This window comes from Triturus cristatus, chromosome 9, assembly GCF_964204655.1.
Source record: "Triturus cristatus chromosome 9, aTriCri1.1, whole genome shotgun sequence".
Classification (NCBI taxonomy): domain Eukaryota; kingdom Metazoa; phylum Chordata; class Amphibia; order Caudata; family Salamandridae; genus Triturus; species Triturus cristatus.
Window position 1 is genome coordinate 853,500,388 of NC_140592.1, and position 17,363 is coordinate 853,517,750.

Below are 17,363 nucleotides of genomic sequence, written 5' to 3' on the forward strand. Positions count from 1 at the left end.
ACTCAACCCTTACCTTAAATTTGTAGGCACACAGTCTTCAGAATCAATACCATTTCTGGACCTACTGATATCCCTTAAAGAGGGTTGTCTGATGACCACTAACTATAAAAAGCCCACGGACAGGAATAGTTTACTCCTATTCCAGAGTCACCATCCTAAGGCTCTAAGAAATAACCTACCGGTTGGACAATTCCTCCGCCTGCGCCGCAATTGTAATACCATTCTGGAATTTGAAAAAGAGGCAGACACTCTTACAGAGAACTTGACGCAAAGAGAGTACCCAAGGAAAATTATAAAACAAGCACGGAAAAGAGCCAGAAACAACCATAGAGAAGCTCTACTGGAAACCAAAGAGAAAACCATCTCAGAGACACTAACATGTGTAACATCTTTTACCCCGAATTCCAACAAAATTCAGAGGATAATTAAGAAGCATTGGAAGATCTTGGAGACTGGGGAGTTTCAACAAGGTCCAAAACCCCTCTTTGCTTTCAAGAGGACACAAAATCTAAGAGACATACTAGTTCACACACGCCCTAAGAATACAATCAATATCCAACCAACTCTATGGAACCTGCCCCCGGTAATTGGCCACTATCCATGTGGGTCCTGTACAGTATGCCCACTGACCAGCGCCACCAAAGAAATTGACCTGGGACTCGCGAAACCATGGAAGCAACTACATCACACCAACTGCAATACGAAAAACTGTGTATATATGATTACCTGCCCCTGTGGCTCAAGATACATTGGCATGACTATGAGACCAATCAAAACACGAATCGGTGAGCACAAGAGCACGATCCGGTGCAAACGCACAGCTACCAAACTACAAAGTCACTTTCTAGAAAAGAATCACCCCCCTGAAAGTTTGCGATGGACCATCATTGAATCCAATCCCACATGGTCAGCAGCCACACTGTTCAGGCAGGAACAACGATGGGTGTTTAAATTAAAGAGTAACAATGGGGGATTGAATGATGACATCCCCTGGGTGGAATTATCTCGTTAGAACAACCATGAGATGATCTTAGCTAACATATCATTGAGCACCACCACTTGACAACCTACGAGATCAAGCATCATGAATATGATGCTGAATGTCTATCGCTGTACCGGTGAGCATGGGCTCACATTATCTACATGACCGTATTATACGGCAGAGTCATCCACCCATGATCTTGACATTAATAAACAAGATGGGCGTTAGTTCCCCATACAATTAGGAGAGTAGTCCTCTCACATACTCTAACTCCACACACCTAGAGAACAGCGCGGTTTCTTCTGCATCTCCCTCTCACCCCCATGTTGTGTTATCTTAACCCATACACTATGTCCACACACACTGGATCTACATAGGGACATTGTTGACCAGGGGTCCGTGTAAGAGTTCAAATTCTTAGTCCGCTTGTGGACCTACTAACTCGAAGTCCGGTTTTTATATTCCCCGGATTTCATCCTGTCTAGCGCAGCGGTAGGATCTTGGAGGAAGGGGCTCCTCCCTCCTCGCACCCTCCGTTTACACTCATGTTCGACCAGGCCATGTATGACCCTTCCAATATGGCCGCGGCTGTTACTATCCAAGCACCCGGCGAGCCGCCCACTAGTAGTCCGTTCCGCCGTGCCGGACGTCTTGACGTCACCAGCCAGGGAGACGCGCCTACCCGGATATACTATATTTAGCTTTGGCCATCACACACCGATGTTACCGGCTGAACCACCGCACGGGTAGGTCTTCCCGCTCCGTAAGGCATACGACGATGTAAGTATTAGCACCAGCGACTCGGGACGCCCCAGCAGCTGCCTACATCCAGGTACCAACTCTGTTTACTTACCGAGTGTACTGTTTTACTTTTTGCAGCCTTACCACGCGGCTCACGCTGACGGAGCCCACCACTGAATAGGAGGGGGTAGGCTTGCGCCCGCGCCTTATGCTTTGTTATTCTTACATATTATTGTATTTTTTAACCTCATTGATTGACCAACTATCCGTGCACTTAGCAGCATGGTCACTCCGCACCCGCACCCCACCGGCAGCCCCTCTAGCGCCATTTCTCTTCACTTTATAGACCTGAGCTCCCACTTGCTCGTTGCCAGCGAACCCACTCCTTAACTCCTGGTGAGGCTCAGACGCCGTCGCCATGCACCACCTTCTTATCCAGTTGGGTACATACGGGCACTCACATAGCTACTTAGGGGTGCATGTTATATTGATACCATTCGATCCCTGCACTCTATAGCTAGGGCACTGCGGACAAGGCTCTCACAGGGTTTTCCTCCTTAGCCCTGCACGCGCACCACCGTTTTAGATCTGAGCCTTTATCCTGGTTATTAGAACCATATCCTCCCCCTTATAACAGCTGACACCCGGGCGCCTGAGCATCGCACTTTCGCTCGTGACGGGATTGATGCACACCGGCCCCTATGCAGCACCTTTTCAGGGTCGTTTTTCAATGTCATTTCTTCACCTCGTGTGTCGCGATTCTACCTTTTGAGCACCCCCTACTATGGGCAACTTGCCCATTCCCATCAGGTGGTTTCCCGGCCACCTCAGCAGCATGACCACTGTATAACATTCGGTGGGCCCTCATGCACTGGGCACTATTTAACTTCTAGTGCACTCGTGGCATGGCAATATCTATAACCTTGATATAATACTACCTCTATCTTTTTTCCTTTCCCCCCCCCCCTTGTTCCTTCTTATGTCTCCCCTTGGGCTGAGAACATGAATTTCGTATAAAAACGGATTCTGTCCACGAAATGTCAAGCGTACCAGACCAAGGTAACGGATGGGATTACGGGCTGTCTCTTCCCGAACCCACCCTTATAAAATTTCTTCTTTTGGTCCTGACGAAGCGCTCCTGGATCCAATAGGGACCATCTAAAAGCGCGAAACATGTTGACCTAACTTTTCTAATAGCACTTTTTGTTATCACACCATACGGGTTGAGAGAAGTGGGACATTATTTTGTTCAGTTTCCCCTCTCATAATAAGCACTACCGTGCATCTCCATCCCCGTCAATCTTTTAATTTGAACCAGGGACCTCCCAATTAAAAATTATTTTTGGACCCTGTCTCAATTTTAATACCTGCACTCACTAGCACGCTCTGACCCACACACCCACACTCACAAATGCGGCAACTCCTAAAAGAACTCCAACAGAGAGCCCCTAATCAAGGGCCCGTGAGGGACTGCAGCGCCACCCCCACGAGGAGCAATTGTGCCCAATGATGATGCTAAACATCCGCAAGGGTGTGTGAGGGCACTAAGTATCACAACAAGGAGTACCCTCTCCTCACTCTACACACTCACCTTGACCTTGGAGACACACCTTACTCTCTTTAGCCGATACATGGGCTATTGCTATCCTTCTTTCTTTATATAGGAACTGCATAACCTTCCATGGAATAAAAGTAAAGAAGTATCTGTCTGCTCCAGCTGCATCTTTGCCCTCCGTTTAGAAAAACAATCTAACTATGGAGCTGATGCCCATGCGCATTATCTGCAATAGGTGGAATCACCACACCTTGTGACTCGAAAAGACTTCAAGCAAAAACAAGTTGCACTTGTCAAAGCCCAACACTAAATGGCAGTAATATGCACATTATGTGAAACTACAGCACTGCCTACCACAAACAGATGCTTACAGGGTAAGTAACATTTTCCTTTTCTTCATGCTTAGAGACTTGTAGTTCCCATGCTGAGAAAGTAAATCACTCACCCCCAAGAATCCAAAAAGTAATATGAAATCCCTTCTCCTTCAGCAAGCCCCATATTACCAAATGATGTACTTCAGCTTGCAAGAAATATAAATGACGAACTGAGATCCAGGTCACCAGTACCTACTTGAATGCCTTTTTAGGTCACTGTGTGGTGGATCTGACTGCAGCAGACAGCAGGCTCTGGCATACGTAGCAATACCTGAGAGCACTAGACTAATCCAGTGACCTCTTTGACCTACTGATGGATATACCCCCTGCAAGGAAGCTATAATGCGTCCGCAGCCTCAAAAAATGGCATAACACTGTGCTATCAAGTTTTCTGTAGCAGTCCGGCTTCATCAACCTATATCTCACACGAAGAAGAAAGCTTTGATGCCTTAGGAATAGGATTTTTGCTTATGACTTCATGAGAATTTGCTTTCCTGTGAAAGGCTATTCTACTGGTGGAACTGCTGATCCCTAGGACAGACAGAATTTGCAGAATGTTGGTATGATTGTTTAAAATCTGGATATGTGCCTAATAAGAGTGCATTCTTCCTCCCAAGCACTATATGGCTCATGTATACATGCTCAGTTGGGCTGATTGTATATAAGAATAAACTTGCTGATATTTGCTGGATTGAAGCACTAGTTGTAGCTCATTTCCTGAATTATGTATTCTTTCAAGTTTTAAATTTTGAACATTTGGGAGAGGCCTGTTGGCATAGTAGTCACCATCTTATACGTTCCTCATAGTTTGTCAGGATTTTCCCTGATGCTAAATCACAATTCTGAGATATACCATTTGAAGATTATCTCCTTTTCGGTGATATTGATGATGAGGCGGATAAATGCAACCATTGTAGGTGAAAGGCATGTTCTTGTCCTGCTTATACCATTTAATATGGCACAGAATTTCAGACTACTCAATTACAGCAATGCAAATTTACTTACACAACAGGTGTTTAGCCAAAGTAGCTTTAAAAATTATTTTAAAAACGGGGGTTTTTATAGTGCAAACAGCCTCCATACAAGCGAATATAATTTGACAATCCTCGTCTCCATTCTACTCCAGTGGAGAGCTAGCTGTGGGAGTTCCTTCAGAGTGAATGAACCTGGCCTTGGAATCAGTGGGCCCTGTACATTGTACATAGAGAATGCAGTGCTCCCAAACTGATAGATTGTTAACAGGTGAATACCTCATGTTGTTATTCTTCAGCTGCTTAGTAGCACTGAAAAAAGCAAGATTCTTTTGAATTTTTGTTTGACCAAGTGTTTTTTTTTATTAAAAAAAAGGAAAAATTCAACATGGCAAATGTGGTTCTGATTCTGAAGGTCATAGTTCATTACAAATTCTAAACGAGAACAGCTGCTTCAGCTGGTTCTGACACAAATGTCTGGCGACCAGGACGTGAGCTCCAGGAGATAACAAATTATTAGGTGCGCAATATTTTGACTGAGGGGGAGAGAGGGACAGCCATTGGGTCACATGCCAGTGACTTAAAGGGGTGGGTAAGGCCGATCAGTTCAAGCCCCATCAAAAGACAACTCAGTCCTGGCTATCCTCTGAAGGGTGGGTTGGCGGTCAGTGGTACCACTTAGCTTGTGCTGTCAGGACCATGTCGAAAGTGGTCTAGTGGGGGCAAAAAGCACAGGTTGCAGATCGACCTTCATGAGGCTGGGAATACCCAACCAAGAAGTTCCTGTGACCGTTTAAATGAGCAAGACATCATCCTTGGACAGCCCCCCTCAAGTCTTCCAGAAAGCGTCCCAATCCTCAACTCTTGGATGTTTACACAGAGCGTTACTCTCTTTCTTATGAAGGTCTTTGTTCTCTGCATGGGTCCAGTGCAGTGCTGTTCAGCGCCAGGATTCAAGTAAAGGCGGTGAATCAGCCTTCCGCCGATAAAAAATTACCTGTTTTGCCAGTAGGAGGCGGGTAAAGATGGTCGTGTCCCTCCATTTATTTCGGCACTTCAAATTTAGTAAGGCGCATGCACTCTAAGTGTTCAGCAGAGGCAAGAAATACAGGATGTCATGACTTGCAGAGCTTTCTCCAAGAAAGCAGACAGAGATTGGCAACTTCACAGCATGTGGTGAAATTGGCTGCTAGAAATTAACAGCGTGGACAGGAGACAAAGGCTCTCGAGAATATCCTGTTGATCTTAGCGGGGCGCTCAGAAAAATAAAAAACGAAATCAACTTAAACCTGACATTTCAGGAAACTGTGCGTGAATATGCAAGCGCAACAAACCATACATTATCGGGAATCGATCCCCAAACAATATGCAATATATTTATTATAGAAACAAGGCTTTGGAGGCAATGTTTTCCCTCTTGCACATGTATAGTTAACTAAATTAATCAACTTGGGTACATTAATCTAAATTTACCACAAAAAATACATCAGGAGAAACCTGCATTGATTGTAATAAGAATAGGATAACTGACCCTTATCCTCTGAGAATTCCAGAAGCAGTATCTATCCCTTTTTGCATAGCACAAATTAGAGTTTGTGGCTTTACCAAGCATTTTGTCGGGTAGGAACATTTTTGATCTGTTTTTATATTCTTTCTGTCTTTTAGTCAGCATTACAGTTCCCATCAGGAAGTGTGAATTCGGTGTTGGGAGTGGGGGTGGGGTGGGGTGGACAGGAAGTTAAATAGTGACTTTTTTTGTGTCTCCTGCTTCTCGCACCATCAAAGCATATGACATACAACATTAAAATCTCACTTAATGTTGAGGACTTTGGCTTAAGTCCGGGTATCTCTGCCTGTGACCTCAGTGTCAACACCATATTCTACAATATTGAGCTGCAAGACATTAAGTATTTAGATGGCTTCTCCATGAGCTCACAGAGCTCTCGGTTGAGGAGCTAGTGCTTATTCCACCAACAGAATACAACTTATATTTATTTAGCAGGCACTAAGCTTCTGATGTTATGAAAACTATTGCATGGGGTAGTGGATAGGGAGTTCTGAATCTCCAAACCGTAAAACCTCTTCTTGATTCCTAAAATTTCATGAACGTCAATATCTGTATTCTGCCTTGACAGTTTGATATCAATTGACACTTATATTCAGCTTGCATGACAACAGCATTTTTTTATATTTGAGTATTTTTTTGTTTGGGAACAAACTCTTGTGGTCCATAGCATGTCGTACAATACGCTTATGGCTAGCCCATGGCTTACCATTGTTTGACTGTCTTGTCTTGCACATTTGCTCGTTTCTTAATCAATACCTTTCCTTCCCCTTCTTGTGTTTGTGCCTTCCCTGGAGGGGCTTCTCTACCATCCTTTTTATTGAATGACGTGTATCCTTACACTGGCCACATTCAGGAAACTACTTTTTCTTTTTTCATCCACACTCCATGAGAGTTCATAAGTTTTCTTGCACTCTCCATTGTGTAGTGCTCCCTCCCCTCCACCACCAAATACCACCTTCCACCCTCCACACTCTGTGTTGCTCCCACTTTCCACGTCATCCATTGTTTTACCACCCTGATCGTTTGTGTTTTTTTTCACTCCTTCCCTATTCACCAACTCCTCTGTTGCGCACCAAATTACTCCAATCACAGTTCTCTGCAGTATTTATATATATTTGTAAAGTAGCTTGTCAGGACAAGGAGCTGTCATTTGCTGCTGGACTACTCAATTTAGAAAATGCACTTTCACATATATAATATTTTGTAATTAACCGCTCAAAGTTACGTCCACCATCTTGGAACAGTAAATAACGAAGGGGGAAAAAATGGCTGCTGCCTGATAATGCATGGGTGCATCTGTCTTCAGCCTGGGCCGGCATAGCGCTTTGGTGTATACTGGAGAGATAGTGGCTAATTTATTTGAAAGATATTAGTTTATATTGTGATTACTTGAAAACAGTACTTTGAGTTTCAGGCTGCTATATAACTTCTTGTTGTTATTTTAAAGTTGTACCTAATTCATTAAAAATGTCTTATAGGTAATTAAAAATGATTCTCTATTATTTTTTTTATTTATTTGCTTCTTTTAGTTAAAGCAGGGAGGCCGGTCTGCAGGAGCCTCTTTGGAGCATCAGCAGGAGATTTCCAAGATTAAATCAGAACTGGACAAGAAGATACTATTTTATGAAGAGGAACTTGTAAGGCGAGAGGCATCGCATATCATAGAACTAAAACAAGTAAAAAAGGGCATACACGATGGGGAAAGCCAACATTTAGCACTCCAGAAAGAAATCATGATGCTCAGAGACAAAATGGAGAAGGCGAAGCGCGAGCGGTGAGTTAATGAACATATAAATATTTACGTTTTTTTCCCAGTTGGATAGTTAAGCGCTTTATTTTGCAGTGATGTTAGCTAGAGTGGGCAAAGCATAATCGAGTTACTGTCTGTTTTTCTTCAGGCAAAGTGAGATGGAGGAAGCTGTCGGGACGATCAAGGAGAAATATGAACGAGAAAGAACAATGCTGCACGAAGAAAACAAAAAGTTATCTTCAGAAACGGAAAGGGTAAACATTCAATTGTTTAGTATTTATAATACTGTAACCCTTACTTTTCTTTATTCAAGTATTTTCAGTACGTGTTGCAGTCCTCCTTTTACTTTGTTATTGCATTGGACAGTTTAGAATGGGTTATTTACCGTTTTGTCATTCAATTCTCAGATGCAACACTTCCATTGGTATTTTGCCATGCACTAAATTGTTTTCAAACAATAATAGCAACTGATATCAATTCATTCACTTTGTGTTTCTAACTTCTTTGTGATTGACAGTACAGTGACCCGCAAGCAAACAATTAACCGTTAACACTTTTTAGGTTTCACCTAGGCAGTGCTTGCGTTGTCTTTTCGAGACATGCTATATTCCGGATTTGGGCATAAAGCTCCACTCACTTTCCACCCATCTTTTTAGATTGCCTCCTGTCCCTGTCCTTTGTAAATGGTGGAGTTTTATTGGTCAATAGGCTTAAAAGTCCCTCCTTCGTACCGCCTTGTCTCTTCTTGTAACCTCCCTAGAGGACACCCCTGTTACATATGTTATTACTCCCTATGTTTTAATTAAAGCGTCAGAGCACTCTTTTTTTGTTTTTAAAAGGCTTCAGGCAGGACACACGCTTGGTGCTAAGCAAGGCTGGCAGTGTTTTTTCTTTACTCACTAGCACATCTCACATTTATATGAGACCTTCTATAAATGTCACTTTGTCAGCTCCACACAGAGTACAACCTGATCCGGAACTAATATAATAATTCTTTTGTCACATTTCAAAGCTACTAATTATATTTATGGGCATAGCTGCTTGAATGTACTCGTGGTACAGTCCTGCGTGCAATGCATTATGGCTAGGGTGAATTTACCATATCTTCTGCAGAGTGTGGTACCATATTGACCAAAAGAGGGCCCATGGGACCTCTTTTGGCCACATATGGTACTGCACCTTGCAACATGGCTAGAAAAAAAAAAGATTGCCATCTATAATGCCAATAACTCCAACTCCAACAAATGCAAGACCAATTGCATTTCCAAATAAATAGGTCTCGCATTTGTTAAAGTTAGTGCTGTTGGCGTTAAAAATGACAATGTGTTATACTTTAGCTTTTTTATAGCATTGGCAATAGTGTTATGCAAATGTAATAACTCCACTGCAAATAAATAAACAAAAGTAAAAAACATTTATTTTCAACTCCAATAGCTCTCACTTTAACAAATACGAGACTATTGCATTGCAAATGCTTGTCATACAGTATCACTGTTACCTAGTGGTGACACTAGGAATTGTTTCCCAAAGTATCTAAATTCAGAGACCTGAATACAAATACTTTACACACACGAGGGCATACACATACCTGGCTTATTGTCCCTCTTTCCAAGTGTGTAATGTCGCCAATTTCCCCTTTTCTAATGATTGTTGTGGAATGAGTGTTTTTCATACTCCACAATTCTGTGACATATGGCTTTTGTGTTGCAATATCCTTGTTTTTCTTGTGCCAACCCAGGCATTCTATGTCACAATGCTCAGTGGTTCAAACCATGTCCCCAGTTCTGGTAGCAACTTGCAAGAAGCTGGCCTGTATAATTTCAAAAAGTGATCTCATTGGAACAACCATAGGGTGCATGGCTGCACTTTTATTGATATAGAAATACGGTCTCTGAAGAGCCATCTAGAATGTCTGCTTAACAGGACACAAACAAAAGCATTTTCTATAAGGGGAGTCAAGATGCACATATAGTTTCTCAGAAACCTAATTTGTTGCCTATTCTGTCCTGAGTCACTGAGGGGGCAAGCCGCCTTAGTCAAAAGTGCTGCTGTTTCGATTGTACCTAACTGGTCAGATTTATTGCATGTTGATAACTGGTGGATTAGCGAATGCATTGAGTTACACACCCCTCCTTGACACAATCTTTTAGCACCCTCCCCTGATGACTCGATCATGACCATTCATCTTTTCACATTCATTTAGAGGATGCTTTGCTGCACTGGAGATGACCACACTTAATGGTGCTCAGTTAAAACTGTTGCTCTATCAGGTCAAGTCCAATTTCAATCAACATAGAATGTTTGCAATCAAATGTTCAATGTGGGAAGAACTAGGGTTTGTTTTCTTGCTTGCAAATAAAGGAGAAATTTTGAGAGTCTTATTATAAAAAGATAACATGGCTCTGGAGAGCTCTTGCTCTGAAATTCTAACACCAGTATCATCCTATCTGAAAGAAACACGTTAGTTAGATTCCTCACCTTCGAATATCCCCAGGCGTCAGGCTGGATCCAGAAAGATTTTTGTAGCAATACCCCTTGCGCGTCGCTAGGCGTTGTCTGCGGCTCCGCGTCCGTCGTTGGCGTCGTGCGCCGGAATGACGTCGTCGGAGTACTTAGACGTCGCCCTCGCGCGCGGACGTCAGTTCTTCTTTTTCACGCGCCAGACAGTGCCGATCCGGGAAGAGCTGACCCCTTAGTCAATTTTTGACTAAACTTTTTGACTCTTTTTGGTCTTCTGTCGACTCGACTCTGGTGCCGGTAGGATACCTGGGTTTAAAGCCTGTGACTCCTGTCATCGACTGATGTCGGTGACGGACCACCATCGCCGGTGCCTGTACTGCCTGGGGGCCGACAACGACGCGGAGTCGTGCCCCGATTGTCAGGCCTTGACCTCGAATGCTAGGCGGGAGCGGTCCCGTAAGCTTCTCGAGCTTCGGCACTCGGCTCCAGGAGGAGATCCAAGGACCGGTCGCGGAGCCGCAGTCACCATCATCGCTCGTCGGGCAAGTCGAAGCGATCAAAGAAGTCCAAGAGGCGACACCGCTCTTCGGACTCCCCTCGCCGGTCGCGCGACTCGGCCGAGGGTCAGGGTGGTCCCGCCGCGTCCGTCTCCATACCTGCCGGTCCCTGGGACTGACGCGACTCCGGCGGAGGTCAGTGCCTTCCTCTCGGCCATGAGGGGCCTGGCTCTGCCGTCGACGCCTGCCGGCGCGCCTTCGGGCCCCGTGGGCTCGACTGGGTGACCTCGCGTGCCGGCGGCTCCGGCGCCGTCGACGACTTCGGTCCCGACGCCGCAGGTCCCCGAGGAATCTAGGCCTGGATCTCTGTCGGCGCCGGTCGACCTCACAACGCCTCCTCCGCCGGCGCCGACACCGGTTCCACCTCCAGCGCCGTCTCCGGACGACGCCGTTCCCCGGTTTAGCCCCTGTCCGGACCCGGCGCCGCCCGGTACCGATGGATGAGCGTTTCATCTACCGCCCGGCTCCGATCATTCCTCCTGTTTTATCAGGAATCGGATGATGGGGGCGACTGGGAGGGGTCTGAGGACCCTATGGCCATCCAGGGCCAACTTTCACAGGACTGGGCAGACGAACTGGGGGAAGCCAGTGGTCTGAACACTTCACCGGACGCTGGTTTCATCCCTCCTCCGACTGTGGCCTCGGGGGAAGGTGCAGCTTTCTCAGTGGTGCTGCGCAAGGTGGCCAAAGCCCTGGGGCTCGAGTTGCCTGCTGTGGCCGTGAGGACTAATATCCTCACAGAGGTGCTTCAACCGTCAGCAAGCTCCACTGAGCCTCTGCTGCAGTTCAATGAGGCCCTCATCGACGTTCTGCAGGGCACTTGGTCCAAGCCCTCCACAGTTCCTCCTGTGGATCGGAACGTGGCCCGGCGCCACCGCCCTGCTCCGGGCGACCCCAGTTTCCTGTCCCAACAGCCCACCCCCGACAGCCTGGTTATCCAAGCCTCCACTTCCCAATCCTCCTTCCCGTCCGCCCCTCCGGATCGGGAATCCAAGAGGCTGGAACAGTTGGGAAAGAAACTGTTCTCTTCCCTGAGTTTGGGCCTGCGGTCTTTGAACACCGCTTGCCTCTTGGACCGTTTCTCCCACTCTCTGTGGGATGCGGTGGAGGACGTGCTGCCCCTGTGTCCAGAGGAGGCCCGGACACGTCTCTCCCAGGCACTTGCTGACGGGCGAGATGCAGCGCGACATGCCATACGGTGTGGACTTGACACCACGGACTCGCTGGGTAGGGCGATTTCCACCACGGTGGCGCTCTGGCGCCACGCCTGGCTGCGGTCCACGTCTTTTTCGGGGGATGTCCAGAGTACCCTCATGGATATGCCCTTTGATGGTGCTCGCCTTTTTGGTGAGAAGGCGGATAGTGTGCTGGCTCGTTTTAAGGACTCCCGGGCTACGGCCACGTCCTTGGATCTCTCGGCCCCACGGCTGAAAACTTCCGCTTTTCGCCCCTTTCGTGGCCAAGGAAGGGGCGCCTCCTCACGTCCGCCTAGCCACCGGCCGCAGAACCAACCTGCACGCGGACGTGGGTTCCGCCGTGGCAGTACTAGAGGACAACGTGCCGGTCAGTCCACATCCACCCCGGCAGCATCCACCTCAAAGCCCTCCTAGTCCGAGCTTCCAGGCCCATTCCACGCCAGTGGGCGGCAGAGTTCGCCATTACCTGCTCCACTGGCGCTCCATCACTTCGGACAGGTGGGTGCTGCAAATCGTCCGAAGGGGCTACTCCCTCCCCTTCGAGGCGACCCCTCCAGCCATGCCACTGCAGTGCCACCGTATATCGGAGGATCACTTGAATCTTCTGCGGGAGGAAGTTACGGCCCTCTTGGCCAAAGAGGCCATCGAGCGCGTTCCTGGTCCAGAAGTAGGCCGTGGTTGCTATTCCCACTACTTTCTGATTCCCAAGAAGGGCAAATCTTGGACCTCAGGAGCGTCAACACCTTCCTCCGGAAGGAACGGTTCAAGATGCTAACTTTAGCTCAGGTTCTGGCTGCCCTCGACCTTGGAGACTGGATGGTAGCGTTGGACTTGCAGGACGCCTATTTTCACATCCCCGTCCTGCCGGCCCACCAGCGTTACCTGCGGTTCACGGTGGGTCAGGAGCACCTTCAGTTCACCGTGCTCCCCTTCGGCCTCACCAGTGCCCCTCGGGTGTTCACGAAAGTGATGGCGGTGGTCGCAGCTCATCTGCGCAGATCGGGGGTTCCAGTCTTCCCCTATCTCGACGACTGGCTGTTTAAAGGCGGGCTCGCCCCAGCAAGTCGTCTCCCACCTCCAGACTACGGCCGACCTCCTGCATTTGCTGGGGTTCTCCATCAACGTGCCGAAGTCACACCTGAGACCCTCCCCGAAGCTCCTCTTCATCGGAGCGGTTCTCGATTGGGCGCACTTCCGGGCTTATCCTCCGGAACAGCGGGTCCGGGATATTCAGGCTCTGATTCCCATCTTTCGGCCTCTATCCTGGGTTTCGGTCAGGTTGGTGCTGCGGCTTCTGGGGCTGATGGCCTCCTGCATCCTGTTGGTGCATTACGCCAGGTGGCGAATGCGGGCTCTGCAGTGGGACCTGAAGTTTCAGTGGGCCCAGCATCGAGGCAACCTGTCCGACCATGTCTTGATCTCGGAGGGCACTGCGAACCAGTTGCAGTGGTGGCTCACGGACCGCGATTGGGTCAGCGGCAGATGCCTCTCCCTACCCCAACCTGAGCACGTAGTAGTGACGGACGTGTCCCTTCTGGGATGGGGGGGCCATATGGGAGAGGCGGAGATCAGAGGACTCTGGTCTCCGGCGGAGGCTCAACTCCATATCAACCTTTTGGAGCTGAGAGCGATCCGGCTTGCACTGAAAGCCTTCCTTCCCTCTGTCCGGGGAAGGGTCGTGCAGGTGTTCACGGACAACACCACCGCCATGTGGTATTGCAACAAACAGGGCGGGGTGGGGTCGTGGACCCTTTGTCAGGAGGCCCTGCGCCTCTGGACATGGGTGGAACACCAGGGCATCACCCTGGTGGTTCAACATCTGGCGGGCTCTCTGAACGCCAGAGCAGACAAACTCAGCCGCTGGTGCATGATGGATCACGAATGGCATCTGAACTCTGACGTGGCGCAAAGTCTCTTTCTGCAGTGGGGAGAGCCGTGGTTAGATCTATTCGCCACCGAAGAGAGCGCGCAATGTCAGCAGGTCTGCGCATTGGAATTTCCAAGGCAGCACTCGCTCGGAGACGCTTTTCGTCGCGAGTGGAATTGCGGTCTGTTGTACGCCTTTCCGCCTATACCACTTCTGCCCAGAGTGCTGAAGAAGATTAGGCGCGACCGGGCCCAAGTCATCTTGGTGGCTCCGGATTGGGCACGAAGGTTCTGGTATCCCGAGCTACTCAGTATGTCAATCGATCCCCCGATACGACTGCCTCTTCAGGAGGACCTTATGTCGCAGCAGCAGGGGACGGTCCTCCACCCGAACCTGTCCAGCCTCCACCTCCATGCGTGGAGATTGAGCGGCGGCAGTTGATGCCATTTGACTTGCCTCCTGAAGTCTGTGATGTAATTCTGGCAGCCAGGCGTCCCTCCACAAAGACGGTATACGCCTGCCGGTGGAACAAATTTGTGGCATGGTGCACAGCAAAGGCTGTGGATCCCCTTTCTGAGGTTCTCCTCTTTCTTCTTTCTTTGGCCCAGCAGGGCTCTGCTTTGGGCACCTTGAAAGGTTATCTTGCTGCAATCTCTGCCTTCTTACGGCTTCCTGATCAGCCTTCTCTTTTCAGGTCCCCTGTTGTTTCACGTTTTCTCAAAGGCATTACTCACATGTTCCCTCTTGTCCCCTTCGTAATGCCTCAGTGGGACTTGAATCTTGTTCTGACCTTTCTGATGTGCGCTCCTTTTGAACCTTTTCACAATTGTCCCATTCGTCTTCTGACCCTGAAAACTGCTTTCCTGGTAGCTATCACCTCGGCTAGACGGGTGAGTGAGCTCCAGGCTCTGTCATCTAAGCCTCCCTTTCTTTCTGTTCATCCGGACAAGGTTGTCCTCCGGACTCGTCCTTCTTTTCTACCAAAAGTGGTGACCCCCTTTCACATCGGGCAATCTGCCCACCTTCTTTCCGCCTCCGCATCCTTCAAAAGAGGAAGAGAGGCTCCACCGCCTGGACCCAAAACGGGCGCTGTCCTTTTATTTGGACCACACCAAACAGTTCCGGGTGGACGACCAACTTTTTGTTGGATACGTAGGAGCTAAGAAGGGGAAAGCGGTACACAAACGGACCATCTCCCGGTGGGTCGTGTTGTGTATTAAACTTTGTTACTCCTTGGCAAAAAGGACCCTCCTGTTGGGCTGAGGGCCCATTCCACCCGGGCCACTGCGGCTACTACTGCCCTGGGCCGGGGAGTTCCCTTGCAGGACATCTGTCAGGTGGCGACGTGGGCTTCACTGCACACGTTTGCCAAGCACTATTGTCTGGACAGCCAAGTCCGGAGAGATGGCTACTTTGGCCGTTCTGTTCTCCAGGACTTTCTGGTGTGATCTTGGTTCGCAGACCCACCACCGGGGTTGGTATTGCTGGGGTATCTATTCTAAGGTGTGCAATCTAACTAACGTGTTTCTTTCAGATGAACAAGTTACTTACCTTCGGTAACGATGTATCTGTAAGAAACATTAGTTAGTTAGATTCCTCACCCACCCACCCTTCCTCCCCGTTCTGCGAACTGACATCTAGGGTTAAGGCTATCCTTTTCAGGGCCCTAGATTTTTTGGCACCAGTGTCGGTCTCTTGCATGGCTCTGCGTTCCTGGCGCGGAAAGCTATGTACAAGAACTGACGTCAGCGCGCGAGGGCGGCGTCTAAGTACTCCGACGTCATTCCGGCGCACGACGCCAACGACGGACGCGGAGCCGCAGACGACGCCTAGCGACGCGCAAGGGGTATTGCTACAAAAATCATTCCAGATCCAGCCTGACGCCTGGGGATATTCTAAGGTGAGGAATCTAACTAACTAATGTTTCTTACAGATACATCGTTACCGAAGGTAAGTACCTTGTTCGTTAAGCAAAGAAGCAAGAATTTGACAGTTAATCCTTTTTGTTCCAGGAGATGTGTAGGTCTATGCTTAGTCTGAGCAAAGAAGCTGCAGCTGTCCTGACACCTCATTCTTTCTTTTAATAGAGCATGAATGTGGTCTCTCAATGTGCAGACAGATATGCTTGTAGACTTCAAACCTAAGGACTGTGGCCCAAGAAAACGTCATTGACCGCTCTTTCATAAAAAAAAAACAGGTGTAACCACACCAAATTAATGAGCGCCATTCAAGAGGTACCAGCTAGATCATAGTCTTATTTCCTGGCTACAAAGTCTTTTGAATAATGAAACACTCAGTACCTGTCCATAGATTTTACCATCCTTCTCTGTGGCCCCTCCGTAGACTCACTCCACTGACTATCAAAAACCTAAGCTGATAAGACACAGTTGGAAACTAATGAGGATAACTGAGCTGCCTAAAATGACTTTTTCCTTTAAATAGCGCAGTTGGGAGATCATTTGGTCATTTGACATACTATTTTCAATGTCTTTCTCAATCAGCAATTGAAATAAAGAAGTAGACAAACGCAATGCAGCCCTCATTATCACCTGAATGGTTATGGGTGACATAATACAAGAAAGCTTACCGTCTGTTACCAGCTTTGGGGGTACTAATTCTCCTTATGTCCACAATTGATTTTAATCACTAAGTGCCATGTCTAGCGAATAAACTGTTTCAGGATCCATTCTTAATTAGAAGTACCTCCCTGACTCCAGGTGTAGGCCTGCCCTCCATCAAACAGAGGTTTTGGAGAGCGAGGATTGTTCTATGGTGAAGCTTGACACCTGGTGATGTGTGAGGACAATCAGTTAAAAAACAATTGTAGGCCCAACACTTGTACCGAGTAGCATTGGAAGGGATACATCACATATCTCTATAAGGAAGCCGGCTTGGCTGAGGGTTTCCTGCATCAAGCAGGAAATGCAAGCGTTGGTAATAAACGCACCCGTCAAAGAGGAGAGCCTCTTTGGAAATGCAATGGACAAATCACTGTGGGAGGAGCCACCCCAAGGGGGAGGGGGGGGGGGGTTGGCACCAGCAAACATGTAACTTGCCAGTGGACCATCCCCCCCCACCCGCCATACTCCACACCTGTAAGGGGCTGGATCAGAGGATTCACCCACGAGTGAAAGGCAGTCCCCTTTGACAAGTAGATCCTAAATATCATCTAACATAGCTATTGTATAGAACTATTACTAAAACAGCCAGTGATCAGACCAAAGATCTGCAGCACAGAAGAACTATTGTGCTTATGACAGGAGGTTACAGATCCGTTAAACAAGAAGGCAAAAAAAGATGGTGCCAATAAGAGAAAGGAGCCAGGGAGTGTACTCAGTTTACG

At 47.9% G+C, this 17,363-nt stretch overlaps 1 protein-coding gene across 2 annotated transcripts in view; it reads left to right on the forward strand.

Moving 5' to 3' along the window:
• Positions 1-17,363, forward strand: part of CDC42BPB (CDC42 binding protein kinase beta) — a 1,057,701-nt gene that overhangs the window by 515,017 nt on the left and 525,321 nt on the right. For both annotated transcript variants that reach the window (XM_085626326.1, XM_085626327.1), the window contains exons 15-16: positions 7,720-7,964; positions 8,089-8,194. In XM_085626326.1, the coding sequence (XP_085482452.1) occupies positions 7,720-7,964; positions 8,089-8,194 (351 nt within the window). The remainder of the gene's footprint in view (positions 1-7,719; positions 7,965-8,088; positions 8,195-17,363) is intronic.